A 22,241-nucleotide genomic window follows, 5' to 3' on the forward strand; every position below is an offset into this window, starting at 1 on the left:
GTCGAGCGAAGAAGAAGATAGTGAACCTGAAAACGATGTCCCGAAAACATCCCTGGGGAAGCGGAAAGCGCCTTCCAAAAACGCACCGAAGCCTTCAAAAACAAGACCAGGAAAGAAAACGAAAAGTGAGTGTCCTTTCTTCATCACGGGTTTTTTTTTGGTTTCTGACGCCTTTCATTTGGCAAGGAGGACCGAGGGTGGAGGTGGAATACGAACAGGAGATGGAGAGCGTACCACTTACGAAATCTATTTTGGCGAATTGGTAGCACTTTCTTTTTCTTGTAGATATTAGGGGAATATACAATTCCAGTGACGGCGTCACAAACATACGTAAATATCGCGTCCATCACGCTCACAAATCTCCGCGTTCAAGTCACCTTGCAAACCCTCGTCTTGAATACGTTCATGAACAACCAAAACTAAACGCACCATCATCACATACCCAGTTCGTTGCTTCCCATTGCACGCGTCGCCAACGATTGTTAGTGTCACTGACGCGTTTTAACTTTTCTAAAGTAAACACAAATGGAATCCGAGCGAGCAGCAAAGAAACGCAAGTTGGGTCCGACGCAGTCTTTCAATCACAATCAGACTCGGAGTCAGTTAAGCCAACAACCGTCTTTTACGGACGTTTTGGCACGGTTGAAGGAGGAAGCTGCGGGTGTTGTTGGTGAGCTTTCATTCCGATTCATCCATTCATTAGAGGATTTCTGACCAAGGGCTTGAAGATGTCGAGGGCGGAGCTGATAAATGGGCCAGGCCACCGCTTCGGAAGATGAATGAGAAGAAAGACTCTATAGGTTGGTTGTTGGCCTTTCTTATTCGTCGTGTTTTCTGATTTGATTCGGGGAGCAGTCTTTCAGCAGATAGACATTGATGAAACGGGGGATGGGAGTGGCGGGATTGAGTTGCGGATGTTTGGCGTCACGGAGGTTCGTTCTTCATTCCCAAGTTCTTCATACTCCTCCGAGCTGAAAGAAAGTGTTGTGTATTAGGATGGGCACAGTGTACTAGCACACGTAACCGACTTTCCGCCGTATTTCTATATTGGAGTTCCCCGAGGGTTCCAAGATGGCGATATAGAGTCGTTTCGACAGTATTTGAACGTTGGTCCCTCCTCCAATCTTATCCTCTGTTTTCGCGTTAACGTATAACAACAACAGTCCGTAACTCAAGGTTGTGTCAGGAGGATTGAGAGAGTATCAAAGAGGACGTTGTGGGGCTACAGAGGCGACGACTGGATACCATTTCTCAAGTTCATCATCACTGAGCCCAGAAGTTTGCCCAAAGTTAGAGATGAGTATCCTTTGGTTTCAATTATCACTTGTCAAGCAGACCCTCACCGTTTTTTCTTCTGCTGGTAATTACGCATCTTCGAGCGTGGCGAATGCGATTTCCAAGGCCTATTCAATGACGTTGTGCCCACCTTTGAAAGTAACATCGCCTACACTCTCCGGTTTATGATCGACACAAAGGTAAGCTTGCCCACATTCATGTCGCCTTTCCTGCTTATAATCCCGAAGGTTGTTGGGATGAACTGGATCGAAGTCCCCGCAGGAAAATACAACATCTACTCCCCGGATAAAAAGCGATCGACGTGTCAGTTGGAATTCGGTATGAGGTTTGTTCTTCCTTCGTCTCGTCTCTTTCATTTGTTCAATTTTTAACACCAGATACGACGCTTTCATCTCCCACGCACCCGAAGGCGACTGGTCCAAGATCGCCCCTTTGCGAATATTAAGTTTCGATATAGAATGTGCTGGTCGGAAGGGAATCTTCCCGGAAGCGTCGGTCGATCCTGTGATCCAGATTGCTAACATGGTGACGATTCAAGGTGCTTCTTCACCCATTCTCTCTTGTAGGAGATGCTAAAATTGAGGGACAGGGGAACATAAACCTTTCATCCGGAACGTATTCACGCTCAACAGCTGTTCACATATCGTCGGCTCGCAAGTCCTTTCATTCGACGACGAGGCGAAAATGCTACATAGTTGGCGAGACTTTGTTGAACAAGTTGATCCGGACGTTGTCATCGGATATAACATTGCTGGATTCGATTTCCCGTACCTCATGGATCGAGCAAAGGCCATAAAGGCGATCAAGTTCCCATACCTTGGAAAACTGAAAAGTGAGTTCTCCTTTCCTCCCAACTCCCTCTTTCTGCTGATATTAGCTTCATTGTAAGACGTCAAAGTTGAGACGAAAAACACCCATTTCTCATCAAAAGCGTACGGCCAGCGTGACTCGAAGGATACACCGCTGGATGGGCGTCTACAGCTCGATGTACTGCAATTCATGCAGCGGGAACATAAATTGCGGAGCTACACTTTGAATTCTGTCTGTGCGCAATTCTTGGGGGAGCAAAAAGAGGATGTCCATCACTCTGTGATTACGGAACTGCAGAATGGTACTCCAGAGTCACGGCGGCGGTTGGCTGTGTACTGTCTCAAGGTATGTATCTGTTTTGTAGCGATTTAAGCAAGTGCTGATGTGGGTCATGCAGGATGCGTATCTCCCCCAACGGCTTTTGGACAAGCTCATGTGCTTTGTGAATTACATCGAAATGGCCCGTGTCACCGGTGTCCCATTCAACTACCTCCTCTCTCGCGGTCAATCTATCAAGGTTCTCTCGCAGCTCTTCCGCAAAGCCAACGACGAGGGCTACGTGGTACCTTCGATGAAGGGAGAGGGTTCGCCCAGCCATTTCTTCTCCACTGCTTTCTTTCGGCTGACGTGAACGTTATGTCATAGGTTCTGACGAGCAATACGAAGGTGCTACCGTCATTGAGCCCAAAAAGGGCTACTACGATGTGCCGATTGCGACTCTGGATTTCAGCTCACTTTACCCGTCCATCATGATGGCTCATAATTTGTGCTACACCACTCTTTTGGACAAGGCGACTATAGATCGCCTAGGCTTGGTCAAGGACGTTGATTATATTCAGACTCCCAACAATGGTTGGGCTTTTTCTATCTTGTAGGATTTGTTGATCATTTACCTACCTCTACAGATCTGTTCGCAACGACTAAGAAGCGGAAGGGCCTGCTGCCAACCATCCTGGAAGACCTGATATCAGCACGTAAGCGGGCCAAGGCAGATCTGAAGAAAGAGACAGACCCATTCAAAAAGGCCGTGTTAGACGGACGACAGCTTGCTCTCAAGGTATTTATTTTTGTGTGCCACATTTTGCTAGGAACAAGCACAACTCAGTCGTCTTATACAGATCAGTGCCAATTCGGTGTATGGGTTTACGGGTGCGACGATTGGCAAACTCCCGTGTCTGGCTATCTCGTCTAGTGTCACGTCGTATGGTAGGCAGATGATTGAGAAGACGAAGCAGGTTCGTGGGTTGGACTTTACTTATCTGCCTTGCGTGCTTATCGATGAGAACAGGAAGTGGAAGCTGAATACTGCATCGCTAATGGGCATACGCATGATGCTGAGATTATTTATGGTGATACCGATTCTGTTATGGTTCGGTTTGGGCCAAATGATCTTGCCAAGGTTATGGCTTTGGGTATGTTTTTTCAACAACAGAAGCCGCAATTCCAGGACAACAACTGACAGTTTTTTTTATATAGGAAGTGAAGCGGCGGATCTAGTGACCGCGAAGTTCGTGAAGCCCATCAAGCTCGAGTTCGAGAAGGTGTATTATCCATATCTCTTGATCAGCAAGAAACGTTATGCGGGGTTGTATTGGACAAAAGTGGATAAGTATGATAAGATGGACTCGAAAGGTATCGAGGTCAGTAGGGACTTATTTGATCTTCTTTCCTTGAAGGTTTACCACTGAAATAGACTGTCCGTCGAGACAACTGTCGACTCGTGTCTACCGTGATTGAGACTTGTCTGCACAAAATGCTCATTGATAGGGACGTTCGGAGCGCCGAGGAGTAAGCTTCATCCAAGTATTTCTGACCTCATCACTAAACTGTCTTTCTAGTTATACCAAACAGACTATCGCAGACCTGTTACAGAACAAGGTGGATATGTCACAGTTGGTGATCACCAAAGCCCTTTCCAAAACCGGTGGGTGAAATGCCAAGTTGCATGAATTGTTCCTCAACATCGACCTTAGATTATGCTGGCAAACAAGCACACGCGGAACTTGCAGAGAGAATGAAACAACGTGATGCAGGTTAGCATCTTATGAACTTCTCGAAAATTCGCGTTTACGCCTATCTCTTTTACAGGTTCGGCTCCAGCACTGGGAGATCGTGTTGCCTACGTGATAATCAAGGGTATCAAAGGTTTATCTTTCTCTTTCTTCTCATTCCTCGTTATTCAACACCTCAACCGATTATAGGTGCTGCCGCATACGAGAAATCCGAAGACCCCCTCTACGTACTCGAGAATAACCTCCCTATCGACACCAAATATTACTTAGAGAACCAACTGTCAAAACCTCTCATGAGAATTTTCGAACCTATCCTTGGCGAGAAAGCATCTTCCTTACGTTGGTGGCTACCTCATATTTCTTGTGGATTAGCGCTCATCGTTATGGAGTGTAGTGTCGGGCGACCACACGCGCACGATACAAATCGCTACCCCCACGGTGGGAGGACTGATGAAGTTCGCGGTGAAGACCATCACTTGTTTGGGGTGCAAAACTCCTCTGCGCGCGACTAACAGCGTCAAAAGTAAGCCGTGCTTAATGACCTCTCGAACTCCCCGACTAATTGATCCCCCTATCACAGATGGTGCCCTGTGCAACAACTGTCGACCGCGCATGGCTGAAATGTACCACAAGCAAGTCTCGACAACGTCAGATCTACAAGTACGATTCTCGCGTTTGTGGACACAATGTCAGCGGTGTCAAGGATCACTGCATCAGGTATGCTGTTCTTTCCATTTAGAAAGAAAGGAAGGCGCCTAAATCAATTCGTTCCCAGGATGTGTTATGCACGAGTAAGGATTGCCCGATCTTTTACATGAGGAAGAAGGCACAGAAGGATGTCGAGGATGCGAATGCTGTGTTGCAGCGGTTTGATGACGATGTGTGGTGATGGAATGTTCCTGCATTTGTGTTATGCATAAACTCAAGTTTGGATATTTTTCTTGTTTACATTCGGTGTATACGTAACTGAGCTTTGCATTATGCCAAGCGATACGCCAGGAACCGCAATAGACCCACAAGAGCAGGAAAATTCACAAGTCAGGAATTGACCTGACATCGACCGCTAGCTGGCGGGGCTGTGTTGTCTATCGGAGGATGGAGGCCTTGGGAAGACCGGCACATTCAAGCGAACCCAGGAAGACCCGACCCTTTGAAAGCAATCTAAAATAACCAGATATTTATGTGAATCAATCCGCTCTGGCCCCGCCTTACATGGTCCACCGAAATCGCCCATAGGAGACTGGGAAGTTCAACTAATGTTAATTCCGCACAGCTTTCTAAATGAATCGGTTGGCGCTCGCCGCGCCAGGGCACTTGGTACTGCGACTCGAGGTTCTCAGCGCTAAGTGTGTTCCATCTCTTTCGCTTCAACCCACTCCCTGTAGAACTTTGCACTCTTTTTCTATGCCTGGTCACATAGCTCTTTCCACCGGCTTGAACATCTGTGCGCCTTTTCAGTGTCCAAGTTCTTTATTCATTCACTCAGTCTGCCTTCAGTGACATCCGTATACTCCCATGTGGAAAAAGTTAAATTATGTCAGGTGCCTACCTCGACGGACTCTTGTTGAACTCATCTAACGCTGCGGCTCAAAGCAACAATGCAGAGACATGAGCGGACGATGCGTTAACCTGCTGGTTGCGCTTCAGTCGGCATCAACAGATTTGGAAGGCAGTAAGGCTCTTGAAGTGGCAGATGAGGTTGAAATGTTTGTCACGCCTTCTATTCTTGCTGCAGGGAGGGTTTAACCACGATGCAGTGTTATGAGTCGCATCGACAGAAAAGTAAAAGAATGGGCGTCATGGAGTTTTCCCAAGAGTGTTGTTCTCCAAGGGCAGATCAAAGACGGGATTGACAAGCTTCAGCGCGACATCGATGTCGCCATGATGAAATTTCAGGTGCGTGAGGTGTCTGCCGTTGTGTCTTGAATGGCAAAACATATTAAACCTCCACACTTAGGTCAGCATGGGCATGGAGCTCGCTCGTGGACAGATGGCATCGCAAGCCATCCAAAGGGGTACCTCAGAAGAGATTCTACAAGTGCTTCAAACAATCATGAAAAGAATCGACGACAGGAGTCTTCTTAACGTACAGTCATCACAAGTTGCTGAGGATAAAATGGAGAGTGTGCAAACGGTCTGCACCCTACTTTCTCACATTGTATATGCAACCTTGAAACTCATGTCAATTCAGGATATCTTAGGTCTATCTTTGGAATCGAGTCAAGGGTGGTTAGCTACAGAAGGATTTCCGTTGGCCGCCGATTGTAAAACCCCTGCTTCTTCTTATGCACTTTTAGACTAACTAATCACCGTTCATTCTAGTTATGACTGAGGAAAAACTCTTGGAAACTCCTGGAATACCGAACTTATCTGATGGTGATTTTGTTCCCCTCTATCTTTTGACTAGACTAATTTTTACGTGTTGAAAGATTCCAGGCCTATACCGAAGCGCCCTTCTATATTTTCTCTTCCCTCTCTTCCTTTAAGAAGTGATAGCGAGTCGAGTATCAGGTCTTCGAGCTTTAGGAAGCCGCTTGAAATGTTAATCATTCCGGGCAACGAGATTTCAGAGGCAGATAAGCTGTCATCAATCTCGCCTTCCACTCCATCTGCCTCTCATTTTGGTAGCCAGACAACATTTTCGTCCTTCAGTTCTCCATCCACGGTTCGGAGCGCGATCTCCACTGACTCGGGCATTTATATGCCTGAGGTTGTTAGTGAAGCCGTGACAGATCCGAGATCAATTGTAAAGTTAAGTGCAGTTGGCAACGTGATTTCAGGGACGTTGGAAGGACTCGTTGGGCGCCTTACAAATAACTTCAGTGAGTATGTCACCATGGTTTAGTTGACTCGTGTTGAGTGCTATCCTCTAGACTCCATGAGGGATCTTGGCTTCCACGATACACTCCTCCTTGCATGTGCCGATTTCACGACGCCTGAGACCCTGTTTGGAATACTTGCTCGTCGGTTTCATGAGGCAGAAGGTGGAGTTAAAAATCGCGTGGCCGTCCAATACGAGTCCGTCTCTTTTTTTTTCGCAAAAATCATTCACCCTGACTAGGTCATAGCATCTTGACGGTCATAACGTATTGGGTGTCGCGTTGTCACCTTCCTGTCAATCAGCAACTCCTCTCGCGGATGAAGAACTTCTGTGAAGCAGCTATTATCGCGAAAACGTCCCCAACCATGGCCAAGAAGGCTAGCGAGCTCTTACAGATGATCGATGAAAGAGTGGGTAGATAAATTGTTTTCTTGTTAATTTGTTTCTTAAACTTGATTTCACAGTCAAGTAAAGATCTGATAATCTCACCGACGTTATCGCCTGGCAGAAAACTGCTACAAGACTCAGACATTGCTCCTCACCACCTTGCAATCGCACTGACTCTTCTCGAGGGTGACAAGTACAAGGCTATTGTCCCCTCCGATTACATAGCTCATCTCAGGAAGCATCCTGGCTCAAACAGCGTCAAGGTCGCATGTTTGGTGAACAACAAGATCGTGCTTTGGGTCAAGCAATCCGTTTTGCATTATGACACGGCAAAATTACGGGCGCAACGTCTTGAGTTTTTTCTCAACACAGCACAAGTAAGCAGGCTCACGAGTTGCACATTGAGCCAGCTGATCAAGTCACTCGACAGGAATGCCGGAAACTCAGAAATTATGAGTCGCTTATTGCTATTGGGATCGCACTTCATTCGGCGCCTGTCGAACATCTGAAGCTCACCAAACAGAGCGTATCTATATCTATGAGGCGTGAGCTAAAAGAGTTAGGACACGTCTTGGATCCCTCTTCAAACCATCGTGGCTATCACAAGGTTTTGGATCAAGTCGTTGACCAGGAGATGCGTAATTACTGCGTTCCTTGGCTAGGTGAGGACCGCTTCGTTGATTTGAGTATTGGACTTACAGTGAAATTCATTTGCTGCTAGCTGTGCACTTGAAGGAGTTGCGTTCAGTTTTGACGCACAACCCAATCGTAGTTGAAGATGAAGGCCGTCCATTGATTAACTTCCAGCGATATGTTAAATTCATGGACAAGATCAAGGAAACACTCCATCACAAACCTCCAGATCTGGAGCAATATCGTCAGCAAGGCTACCTCGCGTACCTTGAGAATCAACTCCAGTTCGTGCACATTGGCGAAGATACAGACGACGAGCTCATGAAAAGGAGTATCGCACTGCGAAAAGGCGAGGTGCTTGAAATCAAGCGCAGATATCAAAGTGTTGGTTTCAATGTAAGACCGTGAAGCTTAGAATGGGTGTGGCTCTGTAATTTCAGAGCCTCCGACTGGGGCCAGTGGCCATTCAAGCCGACGGAGATGTCGGTTCCTCCGCTGTAGAGCAGCATTCTAGTCTGCCCCGCACGTCTCAATATCTGCTTTGCACACAGCGCCGAATCCTTGGGAATTGGGAGCGATGACACCTTGACGTTTTGATTTGGCTTGGGTTCACCTTGATTTTGACGGTATGATCAACGAGTTGCAGCGCTATTAAATGATGTTGCTATACATACCAGACACGATATACATATCAGGCACGAATTTACCCCTACATTTGTGTATACCCGTTTTGCTGCATAATCCTTCTAAGGCTGACTAGGATGTAACGTTTACAGGATGTGAACGCAAATAACAGCCCTCCTCATTACTCTTTCGCTGAGTACGTGAAGTTGACGTGAAGACCTCCTGATACAACAGCGTTCCCTGGATCGGCATCGCTTTAACCCGTCTCGAGGGCCTGAGTTTCTCCAGGAAGGTCCATAGTCGTGGATTCGTCAGGTTTATCCACTTGATTGAACAACGCTATACGATCCACTTCTCGCCGTGGCAACTCATCCACATCAATCAGTGTCGATACCTTGTAGAGTTCCATTTCCATGTCTTTCAATTGCTCTATAAATCCCGGATTGGGCGAGACCTGTGGTCGTATCCGCACAACATGGCCCAACGCCGTTCTGAGGGACATATTCCGATGCTTCATAAGATACGCAACGACGATTGTAGGCGAGCGAGACACGCCTGCAGAACAGTGCACTAGGATCCGTCCACGGCCTTTGTTAGATTTCAACGCATCCTCAATTGTTTTGACAGCAGATTCGATGGTAGTTTTCACGGAAGACCTGATGGCATCCTTCAGACCAAGTCTGTGATATGTAACACCGTCGACTTTGGGTGATGGGGTTATACCGATACTTAGAACGTTGTTTATTGAATTAGAGTTTAAAAACGACGGTGAGGACGCGGATGAGCAGGGACCAAGATAGAGGGAGGAGGGAAGGATGACAGACGCCGAGTCGGAGCCTTTAATTATTCGTTTGGGTGCCATGGCTGTTAGGTAAAGGCGAGATCTATGAACTTGAGATCAAACCAACGCTTGAAACACTACACTTACCAGTACTCCTGTAAAAAGTATCCTCACAAACCGGACTGACGTTGAATAAGTTTGACAATCGTATATCTGGCGGTGGATAAATGCCACACATCGAGCACGACAACTTCGTGACATTGTCTTACTCTTGACTCACTCTCCACGCGGACCCGAATCCAGGCAAAGTAAGTACCTCGGAATTCTTGAGAGGTCATTTCACTGGCTTATATTTGACTTCCAGCACAGTTCTTCCAAAATCTTGTATCCTCAGATAATTATGCAGAGCACACGGACTTGATAGCATTGGAAAGTCAGATCCCCTCGGACGGTTTTGGCGTCTCTGAGCATGGAAATCTCATATGGGTGCTTATAATAGTGCCCTGTGAACGCTGCTATGACGCCTCAGGCCTTCCTACTGGTTAATTCGAGGGTCATTCGACACTGTGCACCATTTTGCATCCACGCTACGGGGAAATTCCTCTTCAGCAACGACTTGCCTTAGCGGCTCCACGACCCTGACTTGGATAGATTTGGTAGTTGGCGCTCAGGCCCCGTCAAACGTTGACCACGAAGCCTGTAATACCCCGTGCAAAGATTGCATGGCAACCTGCCTCGTAACTTCTATGGAACACATCTGTCCAGCGGAGGATGCTACATACTCTAGGCTTTCTCTATCACGCATCCATCGCGCTCGGCGACCAGTTCCAATATCCAAGGGCTAACCCACTGACGCGCGGCAAGTTCATTCGTCGTTAAGAATTTCGCGCCCTGTATCGTCCCCAGACAACTCTGTCGAAATTTTGAAAAGATTAAAGCTGAAGCGGCGAGACACGGGCGCCGTTAGTGACGTACCGGAGTTCCGCATTGACAGTCGAATGGCTGGTCCATCTCCCACTCCGTGCTCGGGTAAAAGAAGGTCACTAAAATGAAGAGTGAACTCGGTAAGTTTTCCAAAGGAGGCACTGCACTTACGTGTTTCTCCAGGCTCGATGCGTCTTAACGCCCGGAGGTGCCAATTGGACGTGTCGGGCGAGGAGAGGTCGAACGCTACATTTGGTTCGCACGAGTGATTCACTGCAGAACAAGGCCGTTTAGTCAAAGAAGGCCAATGGTCAATTCCGTTGAAGAACTTTACCATATACCAGGTCGGTATTAAGCTCGATATGGTCATTCGCGCCGCGACCGCACTGGACGGATGTGTACGCTTTCGGTCCCTTAGTGAAGCCTTCAAGGCGAGCCAAAAGATCGCCGCCTTGAAATCCCTATCAATCACGGTTAGCCGGTTATCATCATACAATCATCCGGACAAGTTCACTCGCCCTTTTGGTCTTCAGGGAAGACATATAGTCTCCCGGAACAAACTCGACGACGAAGTCGCGATGGGTTGGGACATAAGACTTTTGTGATGGTTTCATCTCTATGTAAGGGAGTCGGTTGATGGATTATTTAGGTACTCCTCACCATAGTCACTGCTTTATTAAATAGCTTTTACACTTGGCTATGGATAGCCTAGGAGCGCCGCCGCCGTCGTGGGCGCGTGATATAGATATTTGTCCTCTTGTAAGGATGACGACTAGAACACGATTATCGATTAGATAGTAATAAAAAAATCAAACATTCTGACGTTACAGTCGTGGACAAGCAAAGCCCACTAATAAAAATGGAAATTATTGATGGCTACCAAAGTGCCCGGAAAACGTGCAGATACGTTGAGGGAAGCTTCTGGCCAAATTTCAGCTAAGTCTCACGAGCCGTTTTGGAGAAAATGGCCATATACAAAAATAGACCCTAAATTTTTGGCCGGACACCAAAAAGTGCCAAGAAAAATATGAAAAATAGCGGAATCGCTTCCTTTCACGGAGAAAAATCTGCCCATCAAGTTTCGAAACAATTTATCGAGCGGTTCTTCTGGAAAAAATTGCCAAACATTGACCCAAATTGGGCACTTAGTCACTTTTTGATGTGACATCTATCACGGGACTAAGAAATTCCATCACACTAGGCTTTCGAAATGCAGGGAAATCCCTTTCTGATAGATTCTTTGCCCTTTCTGAGTAGCTTCCAGCCGAAGCCCAGCACAGGTACCAACTTTCGATAATTTCTGGCTGGTTTCGACCTGTTTTTCTCCCCAAATGTTGCAGTTTTTTGGTCCAAAATTTTGGCCACGCCAATTCCTCGTGTAGCGTTGGCGGGAGCTCCACGGCAGAAAGTTTTTGTTTGGTGAACTTTGATCGGCAGGTCTTGCAAGATTGGCAGCGAATCTTTGTTGGCGATAAGAGCATTGAGCATTTCACGTCATGATGGAGGAGCCTTGATATCGATATATATCATATATAGTACTAACTACCCACTTGATCGATCAATTGTGCCATAGAGGAGAAAACAGACCATCCAACGGCCATAGAAAGTGGGGGCCGACCTATCACATTGTATGCATCCTCTGCGGCTTTCTCAAATGATTCGTCTACCCAGCGCATCGAATCTTCCCGTGAGACGGGTATCTGTCCACGGAGAGCATCGGTCACGGCCCGGTCAACCTTGATACCACAATTCTCGTACGGGGCTTCAGGCGGGACTGTGAAAGCGTGTCGAGGGGTCTGACCTGACATGTTGGGTTTGTCTTTCTGGTATCGGATTTTATGGTTGTTCCAATATTCGACAAAAATATCAAGTTGGAGCTGGAGAATCTTCGGCCACAGCCAGTAGAATAATTGGCTGGTAGGAAGTTAAGTCATAACTAATCACCGATATGATACATAAAGAAACAAATGATTTGACTTACGGGTGCACGGGGTTATTCGGATTGTAAATCCCATCGAGGTATCCCTGACGGATAAAGTCTCTGACATTAAATCCGAATGTTTTGAGAAACCAGTGCCAAAGACCCTCGATTGGCGTGTTATGAACGCTGCGAAGATGTTGGGCGGCCGGAAACCTAGTTGCGTCAATATCCGGGGCATAAGCCGCCCTGCGGTCAATGCAGAATTAAATAAATCAGCGTCGTGCATTCAAATTCCTGAGGCAACAAACACTAACCTCAGGCCGGTTTGATTAGCAAAAATATATGCGGTCTCCGAGCCCTTGTCCATTATAAACGTGATGGGAATGACTTAAGAGAATTGAAGTTGAAGAAATGAATGCGAAATTTCAAATTTCAAATTCTTTACTTACTTCCCGTTGTTTCAACCGTATCGAGGTGGACATGGCCAGTGGTGCATGCCAGTCGATTATTAGGAACAACGACGAGCGCTAGCACAAATGATGTCCACTGGTCCTTTATACCATAGATACCAAAGCCGACGCCGCCCATATTCAGCGCCTGCGCATTCAATTTGTCATGTCCATCTGCATGGTGCTGATGATTGGGGCCGATTGATACTAGCGCAGAGCGGTGAATCCTATTGGCCCCGGGAAAGCGACGTGCTAAACCCTCTGGGGCATGATTTGCCAATACATTCCGTATAAAGTCTCTGACAGAACAAATGACATGAGAATTAAGCAGTGGAAGATACGTCAAGAAAATGCAACCGCACCTTGGCAAAGATATTCCTTCGTTACAGAGGAGAGTTGCAATAGTTCCTACCCCGTTTCCTTGAGTAAGGTCCTCTGCAACCTTTTCAAGGACCGCCTGAGTAGCCATATCTCTTGGGAGAGGCTTCCGAACACTAGGCACGCTGAATTTATTGTTAAGCTGGGCAAGTTTCGAGCTCCTGAGATAATTTTATTTAGCATAGCAGACCGTTCAAGGGGCGCACCATCAACTTACTTGATGTCAAGCCCATGGTCGACCTTGAGGCGCTGCAAGCGTTGATCTACAGTGAGTCGCTCCTTGGCGTATTGCAGCAGCGAAGACTGTAGTTCGTTGTCTGGGGGGTCTGTAAAATAAAATGAATCACAATACATGGATTTGCCAGCATGACGAAGTTGACGCACAATTTTTGACGCCATAGCCATTGACATGTGTCGCCGCCAGAATAATTATTAAGTAATACATTGTTGAGGGTTGCCAAGCGAACAACCAACAGCAACGTGACAAGTCTGCCGTGGAGCTCCCGCCAACCTTACTCGTGGGAAAAACTTCGGAGGTGCGTTTTTCGACGCATTTCACAAATCTGAGCCAGAATCTGGAAAAATCTCAGCTCTAGATACATTATTTACCAAGATACCAAATTAGTGGGCTTTGCTTGTCCACGACTGTACTATCGGTAGATTGACATACGGAGGTACGCCATATGCGATTGGCGCGCTCAACTAATATCACGTGCAGGGTAAGCGGAGTTTAAACCTTAATCAGTAAACTGCATAGGCCTTTGTGTCGAAATTTCGATAACAACGCCATAGGCAATTCATCGACAAGCCCATCCCGACATCGACACCAGCAGCAATGGCCCCAACAAAAAAATCCAAGGCGACCAAGTCCACCGAGTCCATCGCCGCCAGGCTTGCACTCGTCGTCAAATCGGGTAAATACACCCTCGGGCACAAATCCGCGCTGAAGCAAATGCGCAGCGGCAAAGGTGAGCTCGTCCATCCAGTTGTCTCTCGGGGACTGGAGCGTGAGGCTGAGAAGGTCCCTTGAACTTACAATGTTTTGTGTATAGCTAAGCTTGTGCTGATCGCCGGTAACTGCCCCCCGCTGCGCAAGTCTGAGCTCGAGTACTACGCCATGCTCTCAAAAACCAGCGTGCACCACTTTGCGGGTACCAATGTCGCGCTTGGGACCGCTGCCGGAAAGCTCTTCCGTGTTGGGTGCGTGCTTTTTTTGTTCCTTCCATGGCGGCGTCATTAACCGTATTGTGCAGTGTCATGACTGTCAGCGACCAAGGAGACTCCGATCTCTTGACTTTTGCTGAGGGTAATGCTCAATAAGCAATTAAGAGTCTGTATTACCATACGCTTCATTCATGTCCGTCACCATGTCTCTACATGCAATTTATGAGCGTCGCTTTACAATATTCACCCGTTCCGAATGTCAGCTCCGTTCACAGCGCGTTATGTTGCTTCCTTGCACTGACATTTAGCGATGGCATTCCGAAGCCAACGAAGGGATCTAGAGATGCCCATGGTAGGAGGAGAATAGCGGTGGGATATGTAACGCGTTTCGAAACCCAGTAAACGAATTGCAACTACAACAATGACGGGGTCATCTCTATTATCGAATGAGGCCCCTTTGCCGCATAATCCGCTTTTGAAACAAAGTTTTTCCCATTGCTATCACTGAAGATGATCTGCAGCTTACCGATCAACGCAAATCAACATATGAAGGAGGGAATACCCTACCTTTGCAATAATACTCAATCCCAGGAACGCAGCGAACCCGTTCCCCGTCTCCCGGTACTCTGCGTAGTAGTCCGGTATCGTCACGACGCGTATAGACCGCGGCTGCACGTCACTTTGTAATTCAGGACTGCCGATGAACGGTGCCAGTCTTGACTGCAACGCTACCCCAATCCCTTTAACATGTCGCGTGACGTCGCCAGTCACCAACAAACCCTGCCAGACGTATTGACGCTGGCCAACGCCGACATGGCTTACCGCATGCCCCACTGTCTCTTGCAACGGCAGAGGTTTCGCGGATTTCGGGTTGCGTGGGGTAGAATAGGGGAGGTTGTCTAATAACGACGGATCGTATAAAGGCTCGCAGAACCGATGACGTTCTTTGCCCAACGTAAGGGAATGCTCGCGGAACTGAACAGTGATCAAGTCCAACGCCTCGATCTCCCTTGCTCGAGCCTGCTCTGCCGCAGACTGCTTCGCCGTAGCCTTCTTCTTCATCCCACTCTCAATGACCGCTTTTTCCCGGCCAGCAACAATAACCGCAGCAATGTCCGTTACACCTTCGTCCTCTGGCGCTGCGGTCTCTCCGTCCGATGGTACTTTTACGAAACCATCTTTGTATAGCTGTTTCACCAGCTCAAGCAGTGTGTAATGTAGCGTCTCAGGGTCCGTTGGGTTTCCTGGGGGTGATAAGGCCTTCAAAACATTCTGGTTCGATCGTAGAAGGTGCGCGAGGTAGTTCTGACAATCATGCAAACCAAGCGGCGTGGATGTACGAGCGGAATGGATTATGAAACCCTCGTACACGGGAGTGATATCAGTTTTTTCGTCCCCAATGTCGACTACGACCCCGCTGAGGGTGTTGACGGCGTATAACTGGGCCATGGGCAGCTCAAGAATTCCAAATCCTGCTACGTTGAAGCGCTCGAAGAATATTTGACAGATGCGCTCGTACGTGTCGCGTGAGAGGCCTGGAAAGATGGAGAGGAGGACTGGGGACTCGTTTTGTACGCGACGGCGTTGGAGTTGGTTGAATATGATGTATTTCCTACGTTTTGGTTAATTAGATTGGCCTTGGGGGTCAATGGAAGTGTGCCCGTACCAGATAGCTTCTGCCTGCGTCCAGTCGCTGACATCTCCATCCGCAAATGGCCATGAAACGATGATATCCTGGCCATTTGCCAATGCCTCGTCGAGTTGGGTGCCGACAAGGTAATCAGTCACGGACGCTGTTGGTCTAGATGTCCCAACGCGACTCGTGGAAGCTAGGGGAGGTTCCTCTGAAACCCCATTGGTATTTGAAATACCATTCTCTGACGCGGTTTGGCGCAGGCCAACTCGAGCTTGGATTTCCTATGTTTTCTTTCCGTAAGGTTTAGAGAATATATGAGTAGTTGCTTCAGATACGTACAACTGTGGGAGTTTTTAAGAGATCATGGAGGCCGAGACCAGCACGTACGACAGTCCTGCCAGTCTCAATGATCACTACGTTTGTGTCGCGAATTGACATTGGATTCGATTTATAATTATTTTACCCTATTTACAAAACTAATGCGATCAGATCCGATGCTGGACGTCCGATCTGTCACGTGCCACTGCAGCGGCTATTCCCGAGCTTTGGAAACGCGTCCGAGTCAACGCTAACATTGACAACAAACAACATACCGGCACAATGAATTCTTTGAGAAGACGAAGACTGACGTCGACCGTCGACGTCCTCGATCTGATCCCTATGATTGACGGAAGGTGAGCCAGGGAAGAAATATGTAAGAAGCCCCATACGCGTCGCTTCTGCGTAAGTGGTACCAGTGAACTTTTTTGTGTCCCTAATAATATTCTCAATAGAGGCGCGGGTTTCAGGCGATGAAGCGGGTCGTCTACGGAAGAATTCCTGAATGACCTCCTCATCGGTAATCAGATCGGGCTGGATCCGGGCAACCTCTACCAAGGCGACACGCAGAGTTTGGGTGATGTGTCGATATTCTGTACCCAATAGACTTGTTGCGGCGGCATGCCATGCGACGATGGCACGCAGGTGGCGAAGGACCTGATGCCCATCACTGTCATCGGGCGCTTTCTGCATATCGGCACGTTCATCTCAAAGCGGCCTTTCAGTTTATTTCAGAGAGGTTTGCAAGAATCTGTTGGAGGTTGCGTATCGACCTTTCTTTGGCGCTCTCTGCCAATGTCGGTTCCATGCTGTCTGAGTGATGGCCTTGGCTCGTCTGAGAGCGAATGCTCTTGATGCTCCTATTGGAGCGCCCAATGCTAGCTGTGTCGCCTCCTTAGCTAGCTCGTCCGCCCTGTCGTTGCCCTGGATGTTGCACTGGCTAGGGTACTATGCGATTTCGACCGCGTGGGTGATGTAGAAATGTTTGTATGCTACCAGCGAACTAGACTCCAGCCAAGTCCCTCCTGAGTAAATGAAGACAGTCGTTCAGAGACAAAACTGTCACAAGACTGGTCCTCGGAGTCTACCAGCGAACATTGACCTTGATCGTGAATCGTGGGGTGTTTATTTGACAGTGGTTCCACTTTCTCTTTCTTTCCGCCACTATGTGGGATCCTATCGTTGTAGAGCAATCTGCTACTCAGCCATTCACGGATTATACTCGCTGGAGACTTCTCGTCAACGACGGTGGTAGGCATACATGGCACTATCTCCCAACAGACGAGCAACTCCTCAATTGGCCTCAAAATACAGTTGATAAATATTGGTTAGGTTTGGACATCGTACGTGGCGCGTTTTCACATTAGAGACTTACATCTTACACGCTTCCAAGGGCCTACCAGATCTTCCCCCTGCAAAGGATGCGTATGAAGCTGCGCGAAATGGTTACAAGTTCTACAAGAACTTGCAAGCTCATGATGGCCACTGGCCTGGAGAATATGGAGGACCCATGTTCCTTCTTCCTGGCTTGGTAATAGGGTCCTATGTTAGCGGCATGGGATTTAAAGAGGAGGAGCGATTGGAGATGATTCGGTACCTAATAAACCGTGCTCATCCTGAAGATGGAGGTTGGGGAATGTGAGTGCACTATCATTCTAAATCGACATCGTCAGGTCTTTTTTCGCAATTTCCTTTTGCACTCAAAAGATCTAGACACCGGGCTTGATGATCGCTCACACTTCATTCTCATAGCCATGTAGAAGGCCATTCAACAGTCTTTGGCACTGGACTCAACTACGCTGCCATCCGTATACTCGGCCTTAATGCTGATCATCCTGTCTGTGTGAAAGCCCGTGCTACTCTCCATAAACTTGGTCTAGCCATTTTTTCCCCACCACTCCGAGCTCCATTTGACAAAAATATACAGGTGGTGCGACAGCTATACCCGCATGGGGTAAATTCTGGCTATCAATCTTAAACTGCTACGACTGGGCAGGCAATAACCCTGTACCCCCTGAGCTATGGTTTGATACCGTCTTTTAGACAGCGGACGTCCCACTAAAACACGTCATGTCAGGCTCCTCCCAGATTGGGTCCCATGCCACCCTCACCGATGGTGGATCCACACTCGCACTGTCTACGTCCCCATGAGCTATCTCTACGGCGTCAGGTATACCATAGAAGAAAATGATCTCATTCTTTCTCTACGACAAGTACGTTCTCATCCCTGGGTAAGCTTACTTCAAACGGTGAAAGCTGATATTGCAATCAGGAATTATACCCAGAAGACTATCATACTATCAACTGGCCAGCCCAACGAAACAACGTCTCAAAAGCCGACCTATATGCACCCCACAGCGGGATCTTCGACGCTCTCAACGTTGTTCTGTCAAGCTACGAACACTGGACCATCCCTCCCCTCCGACGTGCCGGTGTTGCCAAAGCCTATGAGCTCATCGTGCGTGAGGACGAGAACACAGAATACCAGACCCTTGGCCCTGTCTCGAAAATGTTCAACCTCATCGCTCGAGCACACGCTGAAGGCCCCGAGAGTTCCGCATACAAACAGCACGCTATCAAGCGGCAGGATTTTATGTGGATAGGAGCCGAGGGGATGATGATGTGCGGAACTAATGGAAGCCAGTTGTGGGATACGGGATTTATCACGCAGGCGTTGGTGGAAACAGGCTTGGCGGATCTGGAAGAAAATAAGAAGGGGTTGATTAAGGCTCTCGAGTGGCTCGATGACGCTCAAATCAGGGAGAACCCGAAACACTATCACTCAGCTTATAGGCACACGACTAAGGGCGCTTGGGGGTTCAGGTACGTTGGGCTGGTGCACATCTCGTTGCTTTTTACTCATCATTGGGGCAGCACGAAGGAACAAGGATACACTGTCAGCGATTGTACGGGAGAGGGCCTAAAGGCGGTCATGTACCTGCAACATGACCTCGAGTACGCGTCTCTTTGCGTCCTTTTTCTGAACATGGCAACTAAGCTGATAATCTAGCTTCACACCCAAACTTGTATCCGAGCGCAGAATGTGCGACGCTATCGACGTAATGCTGACTTTGCAAAACCCGAACGGTGGATTCGCAAGCTACGAGCTTATACGGGGTCCCTCCTGGATGGAAATCCTCAACCCTGCAAAAGTCTTTGGTGAGCGTTCTCCTTGGTTCGCGAGCGAACTGAACAGATGTTCATCCTCATGATACCAGGTGATATCATGACCGACTATTGTTACCCCGAATGCACAACCTCCGTCATCACATCCCTCGCCATCTTCAGGAAACACTACCCCAAATATCGTTCCAAAGACATCGAGTACGTTCTTCCCTCTTCCAAATCATGTTGACTCCCTGATCTTACGCGTTCCCTCTTCGACAGGCGCACCTTGAAACACGCGATTGAATACCTCCACAACGCACAAAAGCCAGAAGGAGGCTGGGTGGGTTCTCGGGGGATCTGCTTCACCTACGCTACTCAATTTGCATTAGAGAGTCTCTCCCTCGTCGGCGAGACCTATGAGACAAGTGCTTCTTCACGCAGAGCCTGTGAATTCTTGCTGAAGAAACAGAGGAAGGATGGAGGGTGGGGTGAGAGCTACAAAGTCCGTCGTCTCTCTTTCGATGGCTGAGTTGGGCCTGATATTGACAATGAATAACCAGTCGTGCGAGCAAAGTGCATGGGTCGAGCATGAGAACAGCCAAGTTGTGCAAACGTGCTGGGCGGTGATGTCTCTAATGTATGCCCGGTACCCATACCCCGAGCCCATCGAAAAAGGCGTGCAGCTTGTCATGTCGCGCCAACTTCCTGTACGCTCTCGTTAGCTTCTTGTCTTTCCCCCCTCCTTTTTTTTCTACCTTTTTCTTGAATGGTTATATTGACACAACTCTTGATTCTCTAGAACGGCTCCTGGCCACAAGAAGCCATCGAAGGGGTGTTCAACAAAACATGCGCCATTGCTTACCCCAATTTCAAGTTCTCGTCCCCGATATGGATATTGGGCAAGGCGCACACGTACCTAGCAAAGCTCAAGGGTGGGAGTGCGAGTATGCAGTCCTCTCCAAACACAGCATTCGACGTCGTCGAGCGACACATCCAAACTCTTACAACTATTCTCCAGCATAATCCCTTCCCCAATTTCATGTTCTCATACCCAATCTGGATGTTGGGCAAGGCGCACAAGTATCTAATCAAGCTCAAGGGTGGGAGTGGGAGTATGCAAACTTGTCCAAACGCAGCATTCGACATCGTCGAGCGACGCATCCAGACTCTTACAACCATTCTCCAGAATATGGGTAGGCAACGTCGCCCTACCAGCGATCGGAAACGGGTCCCAGCTTTTCTCCGTCACCTGGCGACTCTCCTTACTTGTGGCCGCAAAGATGATCCAGACGCTAAAAGAGTCATCGCTGTTACTGGTAGCTTGACTAATGAAGAGTTACGGACCTTGGTTGTGACCCAAAACCCTTTTGATTCCAGCAAAGTTTCCGAATTTGGAGTGAAAGAGATTACGAAGTCAAGTAGGACATTTGAGGAGGTGGTGAATGGGTACGTCTGTTGACCATCCCCTCTGTGTAATCCTAACCGCCTAAAGGGACAAGAACGCTAAGCTCTCCCAGCACATTGCCGACGTTTGGGATGCTATTGCCTCTTATAATCCCGATGATAAGGACCAATTCGATTCGTTCTGCCTCTTCATCGTCGCCCGCTGTTTCCGGAAGTTGTCCAAACGCGTAGTTCAAGACAAGGGATGTTGGGGTGTGAGTGTCAGGCAAATGATTCACGATTGGACTCCTCTCAGTCAAGAACTCCACGATGTTCGGTGGATAAAACGCCCAGAATGGGCACCCCCCCATGGAATTGACGGAATGAGGGAGAGAACGACAGAGATGCATGGGCTATCTGTCACTGAATGGGAGTTCTCAACTGCTACCTTGCAAAGCTAGGCCCGGCTTCTCGCGGCTATCCTCAAGGGCCTGGAACTCGCAATAGAAAGAACGAAGGAAGCGCGAAAGCAGAATAAGATTGATGTTGAGACATTGGAGCGAAAGAGTATCCATTCTTGGTGCCATACCCTGTATAAGTACGTGCATTGGAAGGAGGATGTCGTCAAGACCCTCCTAACCAAGACGTCACTGGCATCTGCGTTCTATCTACCAACGATGAGCGGTACGTAAATTCATCGTCTGTTCATTCCCAATCTTATGGTTAACCCGCAAAAATGCAGTTGGTCCTGAACCTGGTGAGTTTGGTTAAATTCATTCTTTGAAATAAACTGAAAGGCCCGCTTTCAGATGAACTTGCCGATATGCGCAAAGAGCACGAAGAAAGTGATGGGCATCAAGTCCTTCGCCACTTGCGGGCCATCGTCGCATGGCATGCCGCCGCGAAAGGTTTACTGGATGAAGAACATCGACAAATCGCCCAAACTCTGCGTGTCGCCTTAGTGGAGGTTGTCCCGATCCAGCCCGATCTGATGACCGATGAGGAGGTCATTCAGGAATTTTTCCGTAGACGACCCACCGCATCGCCTGAAGCCCGCATCTCTATTGAGAATATCATTAGGGAAAACTACACAAAGAAGAAGTTCGCTGGCACCACTCACGCAGAAGCGACGCTTATGGGGCTTCTTACATATTTCTCCCCTGGCTCACCTTCCGTCAATCATGGGGATAAGATCGAGGACGTCAGGCTTCGTCTTCTCGGAGAATTCATTGAGCCGGTATGTTATTTGTTGTTGTTCTGCACATCTAATAAAATTCTTGGATACAGGCGATATCTCAGAAAGCTATCGGTGTTGGTAAAAAGTGCTGTTGGTGCTGTGACAGGCTCGGTAGCCTTCTTGGTGATATCAAGTTGCCCGGCTCACATATGGTTTTATACTCTTGGACTCCTCCTCGAGTGGGAGTTGATGTCACTGTCCTCCAAGCACTTGAGAACGATCTATGGGACGAAATGAACGCAGCTCTACATCAGTACAGCCTCTATGTAATTTCTCGTCAAAGCTCTGGCTCTAGCACAGTTGATGAGGAAGAGGAAGGCGAGATAATTCGAGGTTCTGGGCTTGATGAAGTGACGGAC

At 48.1% G+C, this 22,241-nt stretch overlaps 8 protein-coding genes across 8 annotated transcripts; 4 read left to right on the forward strand and 4 right to left on the reverse strand.

Moving 5' to 3' along the window:
* Positions 1-525: 525 nt before the first annotated feature.
* Positions 526-5,007, forward strand: LACBIDRAFT_251819 (uncharacterized protein; the record flags this gene model as incomplete). Its single annotated transcript, XM_001883611.1, has 24 exons — positions 526-661; positions 720-800; positions 856-932; positions 996-1,106; positions 1,164-1,310; positions 1,380-1,475; positions 1,524-1,621; positions 1,674-1,834; positions 1,886-2,128; positions 2,186-2,451; positions 2,504-2,690; positions 2,752-2,958; positions 3,012-3,163; positions 3,225-3,341; positions 3,395-3,522; positions 3,587-3,746; positions 3,800-3,894; positions 3,945-4,030; positions 4,080-4,139; positions 4,195-4,251; positions 4,308-4,457; positions 4,513-4,641; positions 4,699-4,835; positions 4,894-5,007. The coding sequence occupies 24 exons, from the start codon at positions 526-528 to the stop codon at positions 5,005-5,007; spliced, it is 3,195 nt and encodes a 1,064-aa protein (XP_001883646.1).
* Positions 5,008-5,879: 872 nt separating this feature from the next.
* Positions 5,880-8,540, forward strand: LACBIDRAFT_302807 (uncharacterized protein; the record flags this gene model as incomplete). Its single annotated transcript, XM_001883612.1, has 11 exons — positions 5,880-6,014; positions 6,076-6,252; positions 6,310-6,382; positions 6,441-6,494; positions 6,548-6,940; positions 6,992-7,136; positions 7,187-7,349; positions 7,404-7,703; positions 7,757-7,988; positions 8,048-8,355; positions 8,400-8,540. The coding sequence occupies 11 exons, from the start codon at positions 5,880-5,882 to the stop codon at positions 8,538-8,540; spliced, it is 2,121 nt and encodes a 706-aa protein (XP_001883647.1).
* A 299-nt stretch (positions 8,541-8,839) lies between these two features.
* On the reverse strand, positions 8,840-9,445 carry LACBIDRAFT_302808 (uncharacterized protein; the record flags this gene model as incomplete). Its single annotated transcript, XM_001883735.1, has 1 exon — positions 8,840-9,445. One exon carries the CDS (start codon positions 9,443-9,445, stop codon positions 8,840-8,842), a length of 606 nt encoding a protein of 201 aa, XP_001883770.1.
* A 702-nt stretch (positions 9,446-10,147) lies between these two features.
* Positions 10,148-10,902, reverse strand: LACBIDRAFT_302809 (uncharacterized protein; the record flags this gene model as incomplete). The annotated part of the gene is made up of 5 exons (XM_001883736.1): positions 10,148-10,276; positions 10,340-10,407; positions 10,460-10,561; positions 10,623-10,749; positions 10,807-10,902. 5 exons carry the CDS (start codon positions 10,900-10,902, stop codon positions 10,148-10,150), a joined length of 522 nt encoding a protein of 173 aa, XP_001883771.1.
* A 924-nt stretch (positions 10,903-11,826) lies between these two features.
* On the reverse strand, positions 11,827-13,481 carry LACBIDRAFT_302810 (uncharacterized protein; the record flags this gene model as incomplete). The annotated part of the gene is made up of 7 exons (XM_001883737.1): positions 11,827-12,202; positions 12,270-12,455; positions 12,524-12,596; positions 12,659-12,957; positions 13,021-13,197; positions 13,254-13,362; positions 13,421-13,481. 7 exons carry the CDS (start codon positions 13,479-13,481, stop codon positions 11,827-11,829), a joined length of 1,281 nt encoding a protein of 426 aa, XP_001883772.1.
* A 387-nt stretch (positions 13,482-13,868) lies between these two features.
* On the forward strand, positions 13,869-14,445 carry LACBIDRAFT_185470 (60S ribosomal protein L30). The gene is made up of 3 exons (XM_001883613.1): positions 13,869-14,004; positions 14,089-14,236; positions 14,290-14,445. Exons 1-3 carry the CDS (start codon positions 13,872-13,874, stop codon positions 14,354-14,356), a joined length of 348 nt encoding a protein of 115 aa, XP_001883648.1. The 5' UTR covers positions 13,869-13,871; the 3' UTR covers positions 14,357-14,445.
* A 168-nt stretch (positions 14,446-14,613) lies between these two features.
* Positions 14,614-16,274, reverse strand: LACBIDRAFT_302812 (actin-related protein; the record flags this gene model as incomplete). The annotated part of the gene is made up of 4 exons (XM_001883738.1): positions 14,614-14,715; positions 14,768-15,812; positions 15,867-16,117; positions 16,176-16,274. The coding sequence occupies 4 exons, from the start codon at positions 16,272-16,274 to the stop codon at positions 14,614-14,616; spliced, it is 1,497 nt and encodes a 498-aa protein (XP_001883773.1).
* Positions 16,275-17,280: 1,006 nt separating this feature from the next.
* LACBIDRAFT_185468 (uncharacterized protein) lies at positions 17,281-20,203 on the forward strand (the record flags this gene model as incomplete). Its single annotated transcript, XM_001883614.1, has 12 exons — positions 17,281-17,497; positions 17,548-17,792; positions 17,907-18,028; positions 18,082-18,178; positions 18,232-18,367; positions 18,427-18,977; positions 19,029-19,109; positions 19,165-19,313; positions 19,373-19,478; positions 19,542-19,764; positions 19,823-19,969; positions 20,062-20,203. Coding segments are annotated over exons 1-12 (2,175 nt in total), but the record flags the coding sequence as incomplete, so codon positions are not given.
* Between the last annotated feature and the right edge of the window lie 2,038 nt (positions 20,204-22,241).

Source organism: Laccaria bicolor, genomic scaffold (genome assembly GCF_000143565.1).
Source record: "Laccaria bicolor S238N-H82 LACBIscaffold_22 genomic scaffold, whole genome shotgun sequence".
Taxonomy (NCBI): domain Eukaryota; kingdom Fungi; phylum Basidiomycota; class Agaricomycetes; order Agaricales; family Hydnangiaceae; genus Laccaria; species Laccaria bicolor.

What these genes read in the sequence shown, in the direction of transcription:
- LACBIDRAFT_185470 (XM_001883613.1), top strand. Translation starts at nt 13,872, where the DNA reads ATGGCCCCAACAAAAAAATCCAAGGCGACCAAGTCCACCGAGTCCATC. An exon ending in GCAAATGCGCAGCGGCAAAG is followed by an intron (nt 14,005 to 14,088) that starts GTGAGCTCGTCC and finishes TTTTGTGTATAG; the next exon opens with CTAAGCTTGTGCTGATCGCC. An exon ending in GGAAAGCTCTTCCGTGTTGG is followed by an intron (nt 14,237 to 14,289) that starts GTGCGTGCTTTT and finishes CGTATTGTGCAG; the next exon opens with TGTCATGACTGTCAGCGACC.